Source organism: Peromyscus eremicus, chromosome 8a (genome assembly GCF_949786415.1).
Source record: "Peromyscus eremicus chromosome 8a, PerEre_H2_v1, whole genome shotgun sequence".
NCBI lineage: Eukaryota > Metazoa > Chordata > Mammalia > Rodentia > Cricetidae > Peromyscus > Peromyscus eremicus.
Window position 1 is genome coordinate 77,831,662 of NC_081423.1, and position 17,408 is coordinate 77,849,069.

The 17,408-nt window shown below is 40.1% G+C and overlaps 1 protein-coding gene across 4 annotated transcripts in view; it reads right to left on the bottom strand.

Moving 5' to 3' along the window:
- Kat7 (lysine acetyltransferase 7) overlaps positions 1–17,408 on the bottom strand; it is a 38,369-nt gene that overhangs the window by 14,877 nt on the left and 6,084 nt on the right. For 2 of the 4 annotated variants that reach the window (XM_059271581.1, XM_059271585.1), the window contains exons 3-7: positions 16,055–16,231; positions 12,588–12,827; positions 7,416–7,498; positions 3,741–3,830; positions 1,844–1,942 (exon numbers count right to left, since the gene is read on the bottom strand). In XM_059271581.1, the coding sequence (XP_059127564.1) occupies positions 1,844–1,942; positions 3,741–3,830; positions 7,416–7,498; positions 12,588–12,827; positions 16,055–16,231 (689 nt within the window). The remainder of the gene's footprint in view (positions 1–1,843; positions 1,943–3,740; positions 3,831–7,415; positions 7,499–12,587; positions 12,828–16,054; positions 16,232–17,408) is intronic. The other 2 variants (XM_059271583.1, XM_059271582.1) reach the window with 1 other exon arrangement.

The window sequence follows — 17,408 nt, forward strand, 5'->3', positions numbered from 1 at the left end:
AGCATTTTTAAATCAGGAAGGATCCAAATATCATATCTCAAGCTAGTGAAAAGCAGATGTCTGTAAGGTTAAACAGCTCAATAGCTTTTATATCATCTGCTCTTTCTACCTGTATTAATTTGAAGGTTCATTACCTTTTCTAAGCCCTTACCCATCCTATAGGACTGTGTCCTGGGTGAAGAAGAGTGAAGATCAGTGAATGATATCACTGGGTTTCCATAACTAAACTTGCAAGCAAGCAGGGACAAACATGCACCCTGACCTGATGACAGCCCAACAGCCCACCTTGTCCATAAAACTACATGTGTTTAGTTACAGATTCTCAGTAAGTTCAGTTACAACTTACAAATCATACATTTATTACCTATTCTCGTGACAAAGCAGAATAGCATTCCAATTCTATGAAGAAAAAAATACTCAGAAAAAGACCAAGAAAACACGCATCAACACATCACTAATATATATAAAATCTTGGGTGAATGATTTTTACTGAGAATATCCTATAATTTTTGATCTCTCTCTCTCTTTTTTTTTTTTTTTTTTTTTTTTCCCAAGACAGGGTTTCATTCTATAGCCCAGGATGGCTTAGATATCACTTTGTGGCTCATGTTGGCCTCCAACTCATGACCTCCCCGCAGGTGAGAGTCATCACTTCTGACTTTCCTTTTCTTCTGGTTTGGTTTTGAAACAGGGTCTTACTATGCTGCCTAGGTTGGTCTCCGGGCATACCACCATGTCTGGCATATTTTAGTAGAAAACATGTACTAACACATTTTCAGTAAAAATAAATTGTTACCTAAAAAGATATATATACGTATGTATACATACATACACACACATATACATATACACATATATATATAGCTATATAGATATATACACACACAGGGTGTCTCTGTGTAGCCCTGGCTGTCCTGGAACTCACTCTGTAGACCAGGCTAGAACCAAATCCAGAGATCCGCCTGCCTCTGTGCTGGGATTAAAAGTATGCACCATCACAGCCTGACTAAAAAGCTATACTTTATGCAGAAAAGGTTTGAAGACTTTAACATGAGGACATTAGTTCAAGATCTTTAAGTGAAAAGACAGATAACTAGGAGCTAGGGCATAATGATGAAAATGATAAATTACATAGTTACAATACAGAAAGCCAGAAATTTCATAAAATGCTAATTATGACTATTTTTAGGTAGATTAATCTCCTGTACGCTATTGCTAATTTTTCTTTATAAAATGCATATTATATTCAAAGTTAGTGCTCTGGTACTCAGCTGTATCTCTAGTCTGTGAATATTTTATTATATACAGACATTTCTAATGTCACCAGTACTTGTTCTAGTAGGCAAATTTGCTCTCTTTCCCCAGTATTATAGATTGAACCGAGGCCCCTTGCACATGCTACCACTTTGACATATAAGACCAGCCCCTCATTTTTCACTTGGGCACAGGGTCTTGCTATATTGCTGAGGCTGGCCCGGAACTCACTTGGTAGCCAGGTAGGCCTGGAGCTCATCATCTTCTTGCCTCAGCCTTCATAGCAGCTGGGATTACAGAGCCACATCTCCTTAAATGTAATTACTTAAAACTATAGTGAAAAGATTCTACCAACTGAGCTGCATCCCCCAGGCCTAGAGGATGGAATTTTCAAAAACATAAACTGTTTCCCCTGTATAAATCCCTTTGTCTCCACTCAACAGCTCCAACTTGGGGGAGGGTACTAGGTGACAGAAAAGAGCCCCGGAAGTCCTCCTATAGGAAACAACAAAATAACGTGAAAGGCAGAAGCTTAGACTCAAGTGTGATGTGGGGTTCAGGTTAAGTAAGGACTGGATTTTCTCCTCACCATATATTTCTCTTTCTGCTCTTTGCTCAGTCCAGAATTTCTTTTCTTCCTGAGTTCAGCCACCTTTTCCTTATACCGCAGCTGCCTCTCTGTTGGTGCCTAAAAGAAAAACAAAACAGAGATGCTCACTAGAAAACTCATTATGAATTTGATTTTAAGGTTTTCTTCTTTTCTTTTCTTTAGGATCTTATATAACCCAAGCTGGCCTCAAACCTGGAATTTCTGTTCTTGCTTCTATCGCCCAAGTGCTGGAATTACAAATCCAATCTATTATGTCAGTATTATTATTATTATTTTTTTTTAAAAAGAGAGAAAGGTCTTCTCTACATAGTCCTGGCTGGCAATCCTCCTCTCTCAGTCTCTAGAATGCTGGGATTATAGGCTTGGGCAACCATATTGAGCTTTTAAGGAAAAAAAAAAAATTTTTTTTCCCTAAAGAAAAAATAGTTGCCAGAAACAGTATAGCCACACAGTTAATAATATGTTAATTTTGCAATTCTAAATCAGTAGGTTCTTTTATCATCCAAACCACTGTTTCTTACTGCCCTTTCAGGAATGCAAATTTATTTTAATTAATATGAATGAAGAGTGAAGTCACAAAGGAGGAAGGAGGAACATGTGATTCATGTTTATAATCCCAGCAGAAGCAGAATGATAGCTGTTAAGTTCCAGGCCAGTCTGGTCTACATAGCCAGTTCCAGGCCTGAAAGGGCTATACAGCAAGATTCCCAGCAAAAAACTAAAATAAAATGGAAATCTCTACCAAAATAGAAATAGTGATTATTTTAACTATATAAATACTGATTTCTAAGTACCATTACTTAATGTTCCATCAATGATGGTATTCAAAGAAATACAGCAAAAATAAAACCTATGACAGAATAAGAAAAGTATAAGGATTTATTACAGATTGAGATTGCTTTTGCCTGTCAAGCACTGAGGTTAGGTACTATACACATGCTAGATGACTACCCCAACAGGTGGGCATTATTCACTCCTTCATATTAACAAAGAAATGAAGTTTACCAGCTGGCCTGTCCAGGACAACACAGCTAATGAGAGAATCAGAGTATTCAGATCCAGATGTCTCTCCAAAAGCAAACATCTTTCTTACCACTGTGCCTCCTCTGTTAGTCACCTACAATCTAACTGCAGAAACAGATACTTAGATGACAGCTATGACTAATACTTGACAAAGGCTGACATTTGGGGGAAAGTACATGAGAAGAATATGTGAGAAAGATTTACTAATTGCAGAAGAAGGTCTTGGAAGAATTCCTATAAGAGCTAAGACTTGCTCAAAGCCTTGAAGGATATATATGTAATCTCTTCTTGGTAATGATACAGAGTTCTCAGAAAGATCAAAGTCATTTAGGAAGAAGCAAGGCATTAAGTGCAATCTACGCAGCCTGAATGCTCAAAGAGGAAGATTAGGACAGAACAAGGATGCTTTCTGCAAATCACAGAAAGACAGAAGTAAAAACTGGCACAACTGACAAGTGTCAAATACTGAGGAAATGCCACAGGTGATGCTGAAAATATGCCAGCAAAGTCAAAGGTATTTGAGAGCCAACTACAATGGGTTAAAATAAGGATGCAAAATGAGGAAATGGAAATGCAATGTAGCCTTCCAAATAACCAAAATTTTTTTATACTATTACTACTGCTATTATTACTATAAATAGCTTGATTCCTCCACTTATGAGAAAGAAGTGTTTGCTTTATGAAAAATTACTAGTTGAAAGCCAAACATGATTTCAAGCTGGAAGGACCAGTGATTTTGATGTGCCATGGGAAACAAGAGGCATGGATCTGCCTACAGAGACAGTTATGGGGCAAAGGAGATCCAAAAGACAGACCTCAAACTGGCTGGCCAGAGCTTTCACAAGGCCCATACCTGGTGCCTGGTTGAATGCCTGTTGTTGTCATCTTGCCTGTGGGACAGCATCCTTTCTTCTATCTGCTTATCCCGGCTCTGTGCTCTCACCTGCAACCATCAACAATGTCAATAAATTCACCTGTTTCTAAGACTACATATACTTAAAGCATAAGAATCTGTGATAATCGCTGGGCGGCGGTGGCGTATGCCTTTGATCCCAGCACTTGGGAGGCGGAGGCAGAGTTCAAGGCCAGCCTGGTCTACAGAGCGAGATCCAGGACAGGCACCAAAACTACAAAGGAACCCTGCCTCGAAAAACCAAAAAAAAAAAAAAAATTGTGATAATCCCTTGTATTTGTACTATTCCTTGAAAGCAAAAGTATTCTTATTATTGATTATTGCTATCTCTATTAGAAAGGTATGAAGGCAAGGCTCACTTTTTCAGCCACTAAATATCAAAGAAAAGAAATGATCCCAGCTACATGCTGTACAGTTGAGGCTTGCTGTAAGAAGGATGACTCTGGCCTGGACTTCTTTCACTATCCTGACAGGAAACTGTGAAGAAGTACAAGGGAGTGACCAAGTATGAAGAAAACATCAGAAAAATCTGGGTTCAGGATGAGCATGGTGACATCTGCCCATAGTCTTAGTTAACAGACAGGTTGAGACAGCTTAGGAGTTCAAGACCAACCTATGCAACATAAAGAGACAAGCCCCTGTCTGGAGGACTGGAAAGGGAATGGGGGCTGAAGAAAAGGAAAGAGGGGAAACCTGAATTCAAGTCTACAGGCAAACAACTCTGTAGATACAACACCCCAGAGAAATCACATCAGCTCTCATTAGCTTCCGTTTTACTCTTTGAGAACTGATACCTCACATTTATGGGTTGAATCACTTAGCAGGCTCGAATCAGACAACCAGTGTTTCCCATATCTGCAGTATCAACAAATGGTACCAACTCAACAGCTGATCAATTCAAAACTTGTATGTAATCCTTTGCTCCTTGTAGCACGAATCTTAAAAGGTCTTACTAATAAAAACAAACCCGGAGCTAGGTATTGAGGTGAACGTTGAAAGATCAGAGAAACAGAACAAGCCACAGCTAACCTCAGCTCGCCAATTCCTCAGCTGATCTTGTTTCCTCAAACTGGAAGCCTCTGTATCCTCATCTGAATGGATCTCAGCTGAACTGCTACTAAAAACCTAAAAGCTTAACAGGGACTCTATCTAGTTCATGGTCCTCATGTCTTGTATTTACCTTTCTGCTTCCTGCCATCACTTTATGGGATTAAAGGTGTGTGTCACCACGCCTGGCTGTTTCCAGTGTGGCTTTGAACTCACAGAGATTCAGACAGATCTCTGCCTCTGGAATGATAGGATTAAAGGTGTGTGCTACCACTGCCTAAACCTATGTTTAATATAGTAACTGTTCCGTCTCTGACCCCCAGATAAGTTTATTGGGGTGCACAATATATCAACCAGTTTCTTTTTCTCTACACTGAGCCCTTCAAAACACATTTTGAATTCAATCTTTGTTAAGACATTTTACCACCATCACACTAGTCCAAGCTACCATTTACTGGAAGAACTAAGCAGGCATTCAATCCGTCTATCTTGTGTCATCTCTTTCTTCCCCAGTCATTTTCCACATGCTCAATAGTTCTTTCAATGACATACTCTTCCTCTGCAGGACCCTCCAAATGCTCCCATTGCCATCAGAATAAAAACAGAATTTTTATGTTAAGGCCTACAGGCCTTTATGATCTCAATCCTGCTTCTTCATTTCCTTCCATGGCACACAATCTACTCTCCAGCCCAGCAGTCTGTCTCCAGCGCATGGCCACTGCACTTACTATTCCTTCTTCGTTATCTCCACTCCTGGGTCTTTACACATTGTTACTCTGACACCATCCATGGTCTCTATACATGCCAATCTCAGGGAGGGCTTCCTTGACCTCCTCTAGCAAAAGCAATACGTTACTTCCACCTTAGAAAAGTCTCTCTTTCTCTTTTTGTTTCTCATGGTGTTTATAATTACATAAACTTATATTTACTTATTAATTTACAGGTTTCCCCATGAGAATGCAAACTCCTTGATCACAGGTGTTTTAGTTTTTTATTTTTATCATAGTCAACTGAATCTTTGGTTATCCATAAAGTTACATGCAGCCACAAAAAAATGTAAGACAATAAAGAGGTTTACTGCAATCATGTATATGCAGGCCATTTAAAATTTAAGAGCTTTCATCAGGCTAGGGAAGTAGCTCAATATGGCACACTTGCCTAGCATGTACAAAGGCTCTGATTCCTAGTGCCCTCATCCAAGCACACGGTCCAGGAGTAAAAAGGATGATGCTCGTCTCACTTCCCCTGTACAGGACACACAGGAAAAATTTACAACAGAAATGTTTCCCTTTATTCAGGATTTTCTTCCCTAGTTTGAAATTCTCCTCAAATTTCTAAAATAAATTGCTTAAGGTACTTTGTAGATACTCCTTCAAGCCAAGCTCTTCAAAGTTATGCTTCATGAAGACTGATGTAAAACAAAGCACTATCAGACTGATATGTGAAGATAAGCAGTAGAGGAACATTATGAAACACCATCACAGTTATTTTCAGAGAAAGAAGTACAAGTGTTTGGTCAGCTTCCGAATCAGGTGCTGACACCACCCGCCATGCTTGCTCTCAGCCAGCTGAAGGAAGACAACAGCAAGAGCCAACACAGAAGCTGTCTCAGACAGACAGATTTGGAATGAAAACAAAGAGCAGGGTCTTTGACAACATGAAAAATACATGCTGTAAGCATTTCAAGTTTTATTTGGTGAAAATTTAAACGTGTGAAGAAACACTTTCCCAACCCCACCCCGAGACCTTGTAAATACAAGCAAGTTTCCGAGGAAAGGAGAACAGGAAATTGAATTCTTTTCCAAATGAGACCTGCTCACACAAGCATAAACATGTGACCAGGCCTTGTGAACAAAGAACAACAAAGCAACAAAGACTTCGGTGCAGTCTAAGTACTCAGTTTGGATAACTTGTCCAAAGACTCCCTGAGCCCTCTGTTTAATTACTATCTGCAGTTCTTGCTCCCCATAATTAGCACGATTCCATTCTGGTAGCAGGAACCCACGCAGGAATGCACAAAAGAGATCTCAGGCTCGAGTCTCAAACACATCAACACCAAGTCCCGAAGGTTATTTAGGAACTGTATTTTGAAGAATTTAAAAGAACTAGCCAAGAATAGACGTGACTGATAGGAACAGTGTTCTGCAGAAATGAACAGGAGAGGAACACTTGAAAATGGTTGAGAACAGCTTCACGGATTTGTAGAAACCGAAAGGGGAACAGTGGGATCAACTATGCAAACTCTGCCTGAGTAGAGAAGGTTTGTCCCTGGCAGAATATGAAGTCAGTTACCAAGGGAATGAATGTGCTAGTGGTGAAGTTCCCAATATTCTGAAGATAAATCTCCCTATTAATTTCTTCCCTAACACTCATTACATATGACAATTCTTTTATGTATTCATGTAGCTAGCGTTTGTGAAAAAACAACTTTTTTTCATTGCTCTTCCACTGACATGGAAGAACAAGACCTTGTCCCCTTTTTACTGCTGTACCCCGAGAGCTTAGCCAAGTGCAGGTCGAGCAGCAAGCATTCGAGAGCACACCCTGAATAAAGGAGCACATGGTTACCTTGCATTCGTCAGCTGAGAGGTTATGATAGAGCGGGCATCCTGAGATGGAGAAATGTCTCTCGTGTTTTCCTGTAAGATGTCCTGTTAAAGGAGGGAAAACTTAATTTCCAGGAAGAACATGCACACTTACAAAATGAGATTTTTTTTCCTTGACAACAAAGCTGTTATTTTACTTTGCGTTTTAACAAATTAATGTTACCAAAAGGAAGTGCTGTCAAGATCATGACTTGCAGCTGGGTGGTGGCGCATATCTTAATCCCAGCAAGGAGGCAAACACAGGTGGATCTGAGTTCAGAGCCAGCCTGGTCTACAGAGTGGGTTCTAAGACAGCCAGGGCTACACAGAGAAACCCTGTCTCAAAAAACAAACAAAAAACCAAAACAAACAAACAAACGAATAAAACCTTTGTTAAATTAATCTGGTCTAATGAATTTAAAAGAAGTATACTATTCTTTCTACTATGCAAAAACTATCCTCATCTACATTTAATCTCTTTCAATAATCAAAAGAAGCCGGGCGGTGGTGGCGCACGCCTTTAATCCCAGCACTCGGGAGGCAGAGCCAGGCGGATCTCTGTGAGTTCGAGGCCAGCCTGGGCTACCAAGTGAGCTCCAGGAAAGGCACAAAGCTACACAGAGAAACCCTGTCTCAAAGAACAAATAAACAAACAAACAAATAAACAAACAAACAAATAAACAAACAAACAAACAAACAGAAGAAGAAGAAAATGGCCATTTCTACAATATAGAAACTTTTTTTTTTTTTTTAAATGTATACTGTGTTCTGCCTGCATGTATCCTTGCAGGCCAGAAGAGAGCACCATATCTCATTACAGATGGTTGTGAGCCACTATGTGGTTGCTGGGAATTGAACTCAGGACTTCTGGAAGAACAGCAGGTGCTCTTAACCGCTGAGCCATCTCTCCAGCCCGATGGAAACATATTTGGATAATCTCGAACAAGATTCAACATGCTTTTTTTGAAGAATGAATATTTAAAGGTTTGGACTTCAATAACTAAACTCTAAGATAGAGCAGTTAGCATAAGGCCTTCTTGGGGGAAACACTAGGGATGACTAACTAAAAGGCAGTCAGTCTTCCTGTCTTCCTTCTCTCCTTCCTGGGGTGAATGGGAATAGAAGCCAGGGCCTAAGCCATGCTAGACAAGCACTCTATCAAAGAACTATATTTCTACTCATTCTTCTATTTTTCAGACAGGTTTTTGTTTTGTTTTGTTCTTGTTTTTTTCTGAGACAGGGTTTTACTGTGTAGCCCTGGCTGTCCTGAAACTCACTCCATAGACTACATTGGCCTCAAACTTAAGAGAGATCCCCCTGCCTCTGGCTCCTGAGTGCTGGAATTAAAGGTATGTGCCACTGCTATCCAGCTAGACAAGTGTTATTATTACTGTTGTTGTTGTTATTATTACTATTATTAATGTGTGTGTACTGAAGAGGACAACTTTTGGAAAATGGTTCTTACCTTCACCTTGGTTTTTTGTTGTTGTTGTTGTTTATAATTTATTAAAACTTAATATTATAAAGAGCCTGCATACAAACAAACAAACAAACAAAAAAACTCACACAAACACAGGGAATAACCAGAGATTTCAATGAATTTCTGTACAGTTAGGATAACCAATCTAAAGCTGTGGAGTTTTACAATGGATTTCATACTTTCACTATTAAATATATGCACCTCTCTCCAACCAACAAACCCAACAACCCATGACAGAGCTAAAACTAGAAAATTAGCTTTATACTCTCTTTCATGACTTAAGTGTCCATTACTTGCATTCAATCCTATTCAGCTACTATTTACCCTTTCTTGTTCTTCTACATGTTATTTTGTGCCCATATATACATTTGTTTACATGTATAGTGTGTATAAAAAGATCCACAGATGAAGGAAAACATGCGGTGTTTATTTCTTTTGCCTTCCACCTTGTTGAGGCAGGATCTTTTTTGTTTTGGGTGCTATACTCCTGGCTCTCCAGGTTCCAATAATAATTCTATCTCTGCCTCCTATTTCAGAGTAGTAGGAATGCTGGGCTTAACAGATATACTTTATGAGGGTCCCATTGTCGGGCTTGCTTTTAAGGAAAGAACTTTTAGACAGAGAACCATCTTCCTCGGTTCCCTTAGGTAGTGTCTGTCTGTCTGTCTGTGTCTGTGTCTCTGTCTCTCTCTGTTTTGAGACAGAGTCTATCTAATGATGTAGCTCTGGCTGTCCTGCAACTCAAGCTCAGTAATGAGTTCAATCCCTGGAACCCACATAAAGGCGAAGGAGAGAAGAGCCTCCTCTATTCTCCACACCCATGCTGTGACAAGTGCACCCACCTCTATACACATAATATAAGAAACTTTAAAAACACAGAAAACTGAACATTATTTCTTTGCTACACTCTTCCAAGAGGGATTATAAAACACCATGATTCAAAGAGCAAAGAGATAATGCTAATAAGGGAAAAATATAAACTAGTCAAGCTAAACTGTAAGCCTACAAAAACCTTTACTTTTCTAAGACACCCAACACCCTCATCTACCTGCCACAGGTGTGCACCTGGCTCATGCACCTGCACACAGCACACAATTTTCTTTCAAAAAGTTCACCATTCTTTCATGGTGAAAAGTTGTAATTTTTGGGTTAAGGAGACATTGGGATTTTAAAAATTATACAGCAGGGAGGTGGGGCTGAATCTGGGAGGTGGGGGAAAGGATATGATCAAAACATACAGTATGACATTCTCAAAAATAAATAAAAACAAAAACTCACAGAAGAATCCATAGAGTAAGCTTTAAAGGGTGAAAATAATCCAACTATGAAGGAATGGTATTTACAACATTCATGTGGTCAGTTCTCTGGGATTGTACTTTTAGTAAGGCATGGTGGAACATGCCTGTAATGCTAGCACTTGGGAGGCTGAAACAATTTCTCTGGGGGCTGGAGAGATGATTCAGAAATTTTGAGTACTTGTTGCTCTTCCACAGAACCGAGGTTCAGATGCAAGCACCCACAACCACCTATAACTCCAGTTTGGATCCTACAACCTTTTTGACCTCTTCAGGCACCAGGCACAAATGCAGTATACATACATACATGCAGGCAAAATACTCATACACATAAAATAAATCTCAAAATAACAACAAAAAAATCTTTAAAAAAAATTTTTTTAAAGAGAATTTCTATAAATTTGAGGCCAGTGTAGGCTACACAGTGATCATCAGGCCAGTCAGGGTCAGCAAAAACCTGTCTCAAAAAAATTAAGGTGAGAGGAAACAGATTACAACTTTAGAGAGCCACACGCAGTCATACACTGCCTAATGTTTCAGTAAACAGGGGACCTCTAAAAACAAAAACAGCACCACACAAATAAGGGTTTCATAATACTACAGTGGGGCTGAAAAGTTCCTATCAGTTTGTGATATTGCAGTTGCCACAAAGGGTAAAGTGGGATGCACAACTCATGTATTTGTGGTCACACTGATATAAACAAACCTACTAGGTTGATTATAGAAAAATACAACACATACAACTAATTCTATATAGCACATAATGATTGACAATATAAGCAACTGTGTTATTGATTTAGGGCATTATATTTCCATCATTTTCTTATTTACTTAGATAGTCTCACTAGACAGCCCAGAGCAGCCTTGCACTCAACTGCCTTCTCCCTAGGTCTCTCCAGTGCTGAAGTTAAGGCGGCACTTGCCACACACCCAGCTCACCCTTATTGCAGTGTAGCCCTTCTATTTAACAGAAGAGTTCACAGTAAAGCAGCACCCAGGTTACAGCACAAGCATCCCAGACATTTTGAGTTTACTGAGTCTCTAAACTGCACCATGTTCTTCTGTCTGACTTACTGCAGGCCGCTTGGTTCACTAGGGTGCAGGAGGAATAGGCTGTGCTATATACAAATACATGCGCATACCCCACAGCCTAAGTATACAGTAGGCTAAATCATCTAAGTTTGTCAAAGTACATGCTCTTAAAATATATCCTTGCCATTAAGCAACATGAGGCCATTTCTTAGACAGAGAAAAACTATTCTCTGATCAAATACCATGTATAAAATGCAGCGTCACTACTTGGCAAGCCTGCTTTCAAAAAACTAAAGGCGGGGCTGGAGAGATGGCTCAGAGGTTAAGAGCACTGACTGCTCTTCCAGAGGTCCTGAGTTCAATTCCCAGCAACCACATGGTGGCTCACAACCATCTGTAATGAGATCTGGTGCCCTCTTCTGGCCTGCAGGGATACATGCTGTATACATAATAAATAAATCTTTAAAAAAAAAAAAAAAACAAAAAACAAAACTAAAGGCTGTGGCAGTTCTGTTTCGCAAGTGTAGTGACACCAATTTCCCAACTGCTTCTACTCACTAGCATCTTTAACAAAGTATGTTTAAAATTATTTACCTTTAAAAAACACACAACACTGCTGGCACACATCATAGACCACAGTACAAGCATAAAGATAAATCCATACTGAAAGGCACATTATCTATCAGCCAGCACCTTCCAACTTCAGGCAAAGGCTCACTCGCAACAGCTACACCCCAGCTTACTCAAGCAGTACAAGTAAGCTTCAAATCACTGCCAGAAACCCTAACATGATTCACTAGAAGTTAAAAGTCTTGAGAAAACAAGACAGTTATCAGAGACGTTTCTCCCATTTATACTAACTCAATACACAAAACCATAGGAATTTGAAACTCCTGGTCATAAAAGGCCAGATTTCATGCATATGCTCTTAGATTTACGGCCTCTTAGGAATTCTGTTTTCCTCATTTCCTTATCAGCTGTAGCTGTGTATCCACTATTAGGCATTATCTTATACTTAATATTATGTATCTTATATATGTGTTAGTCCTCATAAGCATCGACCATGTGCCCCATGATGAAGCATTTCAAGAGACCTTGTTTTCCATTTTTTTCCCTCTCGGCTGAGGAAAGGAGGGAATTTTTCACTGGGAAAAGCACATAGTGAAGTGAACGGTTCATCACAGTTCTATTTCCCTGCAACTAGATCTGTTATTATGCATGGACAACAGGCCAAGAACAGTTTTCATTCATGATTGCTCCGAGTTCACAACCACTGAAGGGTCTGAAAATCAGGACCACCATGGGCTCCTTGTACCATCCAACAGTCACAAAGCTGGGGCACACTCACCTAGAGAGTTGCAGCCTGGTGTAGGACACTTCATATTGAAATTGTAGCTTTCATGAAATCGACGGCGCTTGGGACGGTGAGAGAGGTCACTGCCTGAGTCCTTCAGGGACATGTCCTTGGCAATGCTCTCATCATGAGACACGTTGGGGCTGGAGATGTCTATGTCAGACTCAGAAGAAGGTGCATTTCCAGTTGGAGTTCGAGGTGGTGACTCATCATGATCAGCTGTATTTTTAGTTTCTAAAGAAAAAGCAATTGGTAGAACTGGCGAGTGGGGCCCTTAATTTGAAGATTCACTCGACTGAAGAGTTTATGGACTCTGCAGTTCTCTTTCTACAAGCTTTTTTATTTTTTATTTTTTTTTATTTTTTTTTCTGGTTTTTCGAGACAGGGTTTCTCTGTGTAGCTTTGCACCTTTCCTGGGACTCACTTGGTAGCCCAGGCTGGCCTCGAACTCACAGAGATCCGCCTGGCTCTGCCTCCCGAGTGCTGGGATTAAAGGCGTGCGCCACCACCGCCCGGCTCTACAAGCTTTTTTAAAAGACAGGGTGTCACATAGCCCAAACTCTCTAGGTAGCTAAGAATGATCTCAAATATGTGATCCTTCTGACTCTACTTCCCTAGTTCTGAGCTTGTAGGCATGTACCACCATGCCTAGCATTTTATGAAGTGCTAGGAACAGAATCAGGGCATCATACACGCTCTGCCAGCAGGCTACAAATGAGCTATGTCTACAGCCTCCAAGACCTTAACCAGTCATTTTTAGCTACTTATCAGCTATAAGACATCGAAATCATCACTTTGGAGTAACTTTAAATTCTGATTGAATGTAAATTGGGGTTCACCTACTTCTGTTTCTCCTAAGCTTTTAATCCAGGGTAATCAAAAATTGAATATAAATGAAGTCCTTGAAATATTATCAAAAGTACTCAAGTATGATAACTGTGTTCTCACCAGTCCAAGTGTTGTTCAGTAGTGAAACTTAAAACTATTTACTGTCATTTAAAAGTACATTTACCAAATGTATTATGTTCTTTATTAGAAAAGTAAGTAAATAAATAACCAACCTATTTCCCTTCCTGGAGATACACAAGACAAAAAATAAATGAGCTGGGTGTGGTGGTATGTTCCTTTAATCCTGCCTCAGGAGGCAGAAGCAGGCATTCTCTATGATGAGTTCAAGGCCAGTCTGGACTACATAGCAAGGCTACATAGATGGCTCAGAGGTTAAGAGCACTGGCTGTTCTTCCAGAGGTCCTGAGTTCAATTCCCAGCAACTACATGGTGGCTCACAACCATCTGTAATGAAATCTGGTGCCCTCTTTTGGTGTGTAGGCATACACGCAGGCAGAACAGTGTATACATAATAAATAAACAAATAAATCTTAAAAAAAAAAAAAAAAAAAGACCCTGTCTCAAAACCAAGCCCCGACTTAAAAAAAAAAAAGGAAAGAAATGAAACTGACTTAAACTTTTCAATACTTATTTTATGTGTATGAATGTTTTGTCTGCACGTATGTATGTACACTATCAACACGCCTGGTGCCTGAAGTTACTGGGGTCTCATAATCTTGAAATTCACACTTTGTCTTTAAAACAACAACAAAACAAGACTCTCATTATTTATTATTATTCCTGGCTGGCCTGGAACTTTCTATGTAGGGCAGGTTGCCCCTAAACACATAGGGATCCACCTGCCTCTACCTCCCAAATGCTTGGATTAAAAATACCATACTCTTGTTTTTTCTTTTAAAGATTTTATTTTTAATTATGTGTACATGGGCAAAATGCAGATGCTGGCAGAAGCCAGAACAGGGTGTCAGACCTCCTAGAGTTGGAGTCACAGGCAGTTGTAAGACACCAGACATGTGTGCCAGGAACCTAACTCAGGTCTCTACAAGAGCAAGCAGTGTATGTGCCTTTAATTCCAGCACTTGGGAGGCAAAGGCATTCTCTGAGCTTGAGGCCAGCCTGGTCTATGTAGTGAGTTCCAGGACATGCAGGGATATGTAGAGAATCTGCCTCCTACCCCTGCAAAGAAAGAGCAGCACTTGTCCTCTTAACCACTGAGCCATCTCTCCGGCACCAGAGACTGCACCTTTTGTTTTGTTTGTTGACACAGGGTTTCTCTGTGTAACAGTCTGGCTGTCCTGGAACTCACTCTGTAGACCAAGCTGGCCTCGAACTCAGAAATTTACCTGCCTCTGCCTCCCAAGTGCTGAGATTAAAGGTGTGTACCACCACACCTGGTCAACTGCACACATGATTACAAACCAGATACCTACAGGGTTAGACATGGTCAAATAATCTCATGGTCTATCAAAAGATGATAACATTATTCAGCTCCAGTTAATAATTACTGTGGATAAATGGCCATCCAATATTCCCAGATCTTCCTGTTTTAAAAATTAACTATTGATCTGTAAATTTAAAGCCAGTCTGATCTAGATAGTGAGTTGCAGGATAGCCAGGGCTACATAGAGATCTTGTCTCAAACAAAACAAAAACAAATAAACAACCAAAAAATTAAGTATTGGGGCTAGAGAGATAACTCATTGTTGTCTGAAAGAATGAGCACCTGGGTTTCATTCCCAGCACCCACACAGCAGCTCACAATTTTAATTCCCATGCCAGAGGATCTTAGGCCCTGCCCTCTCCTGTCCCTCATAGCTACCAGGCACAAATGTGGTTCACAGACTTACATGCAGACCAAACACCAATACATAAAATAAATAAATGAAAATTTAAAAATTAGTACAGATTTTTATATGAAAATCTTTGTACTTCCAAGTACTACCAAAAAAGTAAAACAAACAAACAAACAAACAAACAAAACCCCTGTAACTGGGCAAACCATTTGAAACTGTGCAAATCAACCAACCACATTGCCTGGCTGAAGAATCTTAGTAGCTTGTAAGATCTATTCTATCACCTCTTGCTCTAAGGCTCTTGAACTACTAAGTCACAACATCAGTAACTTAACACTGTCTATTACCAAAGGTCTCTTCTAGTCAACAATCTGGAGGGAAAATGGACTAGTAATCATGGCTCATACCTTTTTCATGTGGAGGTTCAGAAAAGCTCTACCTCCTTTTCCCTATTACAAAGCCAATCTAATACACTCCAGTTGCTTGGACCTTAACACTCTAGCAATCAAAATAGACTGTGCAAGACAGTAAGAAATAAGATAAATTGAGCATAGTGGCACACATCTGTAGTCCCAGCACTCTGAAGGTTGAGGCAGGAGAATCACAGGTTTGAGGCTATATGCTAGGAACCCTATTTCATAAACCACAAAGCCATAAACCCCAAACAAACAAACAAACAAACAAACAAACAGGAATCAGGTAAACAATGTTTGCCTACCTAAACTCTGACAGTATCTCTCTGACAGTATCTTTCTGCCAAAGCAGAAAGACAACTGACCAGATCCTCTGTACACAAACAAGTCATACAGGTCCACTTACCTCTATCTGAAAAATCAACCACCTGTTCCGTTTCAGAGCCAGATGAACGAGTCTGCCGAAGAGGGTACTTTTTTGGAGTCACTGGAGTGGGCTGCTGCTGACTACGGGTCACTCTTCTGGTAGAATAGGCGGGCTCCTCAGTGCCGAAAGATGGTAAATTTCGAACAGGGCTGGAATCTGATCCCAGTTTTAAAAGGCCATAAAATTAAGGAAAAAAGAAGAAAAACCATTTTATTCCCATCCACACCATTAGTAAGAATGCAGTTCCTTTTCTTCATATTTCACCAAACCCAACAAGTCCTGAGAATATATCAATCTCACTAAATAACACATGACAAAGGAGTTTAGCTCAGGTGTAATAATATCATAACAGCAGAACATGAGAATTTAGGCTCTGTAGTGAAGACTGAATGCCATTCGATCCCACTCCACATAGCAACCATATGAGGCAGCTTGGGCAAGTTAATGTCTCCAAGCCTGCTTCTTTTCCCATAAAAAAGAAAAATACTTACCTTAGTTTAGTTTGGGAGAAAAAAAGAGAGAGAGGGAGGGAGGGAGGGGGGAGAAGAAGTGGGGGAGGGGAGGGAGGGGGAGGGAGGGGGAGGGGGAGGGAGAGGGAGAGAGAGGGAGAGAGAGGGAGAGAGAGGGAGAGAGAGGGAGAGGGAGAGGGAGAGAGAGAGAGAGAGAGAGAGAGAGAGAGAGAGAGAGAGAGAGAGAGAGAGAGAGACTAGCTGCATACTCCTCAACATTATGAGGAGAGTTCTTTACCAGTACTAACTGCACTGACAGTTTCTTCCCTGGCTACAGTCCATCATAATACAGATGTCCTAAAGCTAACACAACAATACAGAAATACTACTATATTAGGGGATTACTTATTCTTTCTGATTATGCTTGTTTTCTTATGTGAAGTCATAAAGGATTCAAAAAGTACAAAAATTTTTAAGACAGACCTAGTGGTCTTACCCTGTGCTGATGCTCAAGAGTTGTGCAGTTCTGTGGCCAGGAAATAAAATAACCGCAGAGATCCCAAGTTCATGTGTCTAGCTGTTTTGAATATCCATCACCTTTTGGGGATTGCTAATTATAGTTTCTAAGAACCCCTAGGACTCTTTGCATATATGGTTCCCTCTGCCTCAAACATTTTTCTCATCTTTCAATTTGTAAAATCCTAGTAGACTCCTACTAGACAACAATGCGGTTGCCCCACCTCTGGGCTTCCACAGGATTCTTTAACAAATCACATTTATTTATTTATATGTGCACATACACACATCCATATATTTCTATCTGTAACTATCTATCATAAATAGATAATACATACATAAATACACTTTTTTGGGGGGTAGGGGGA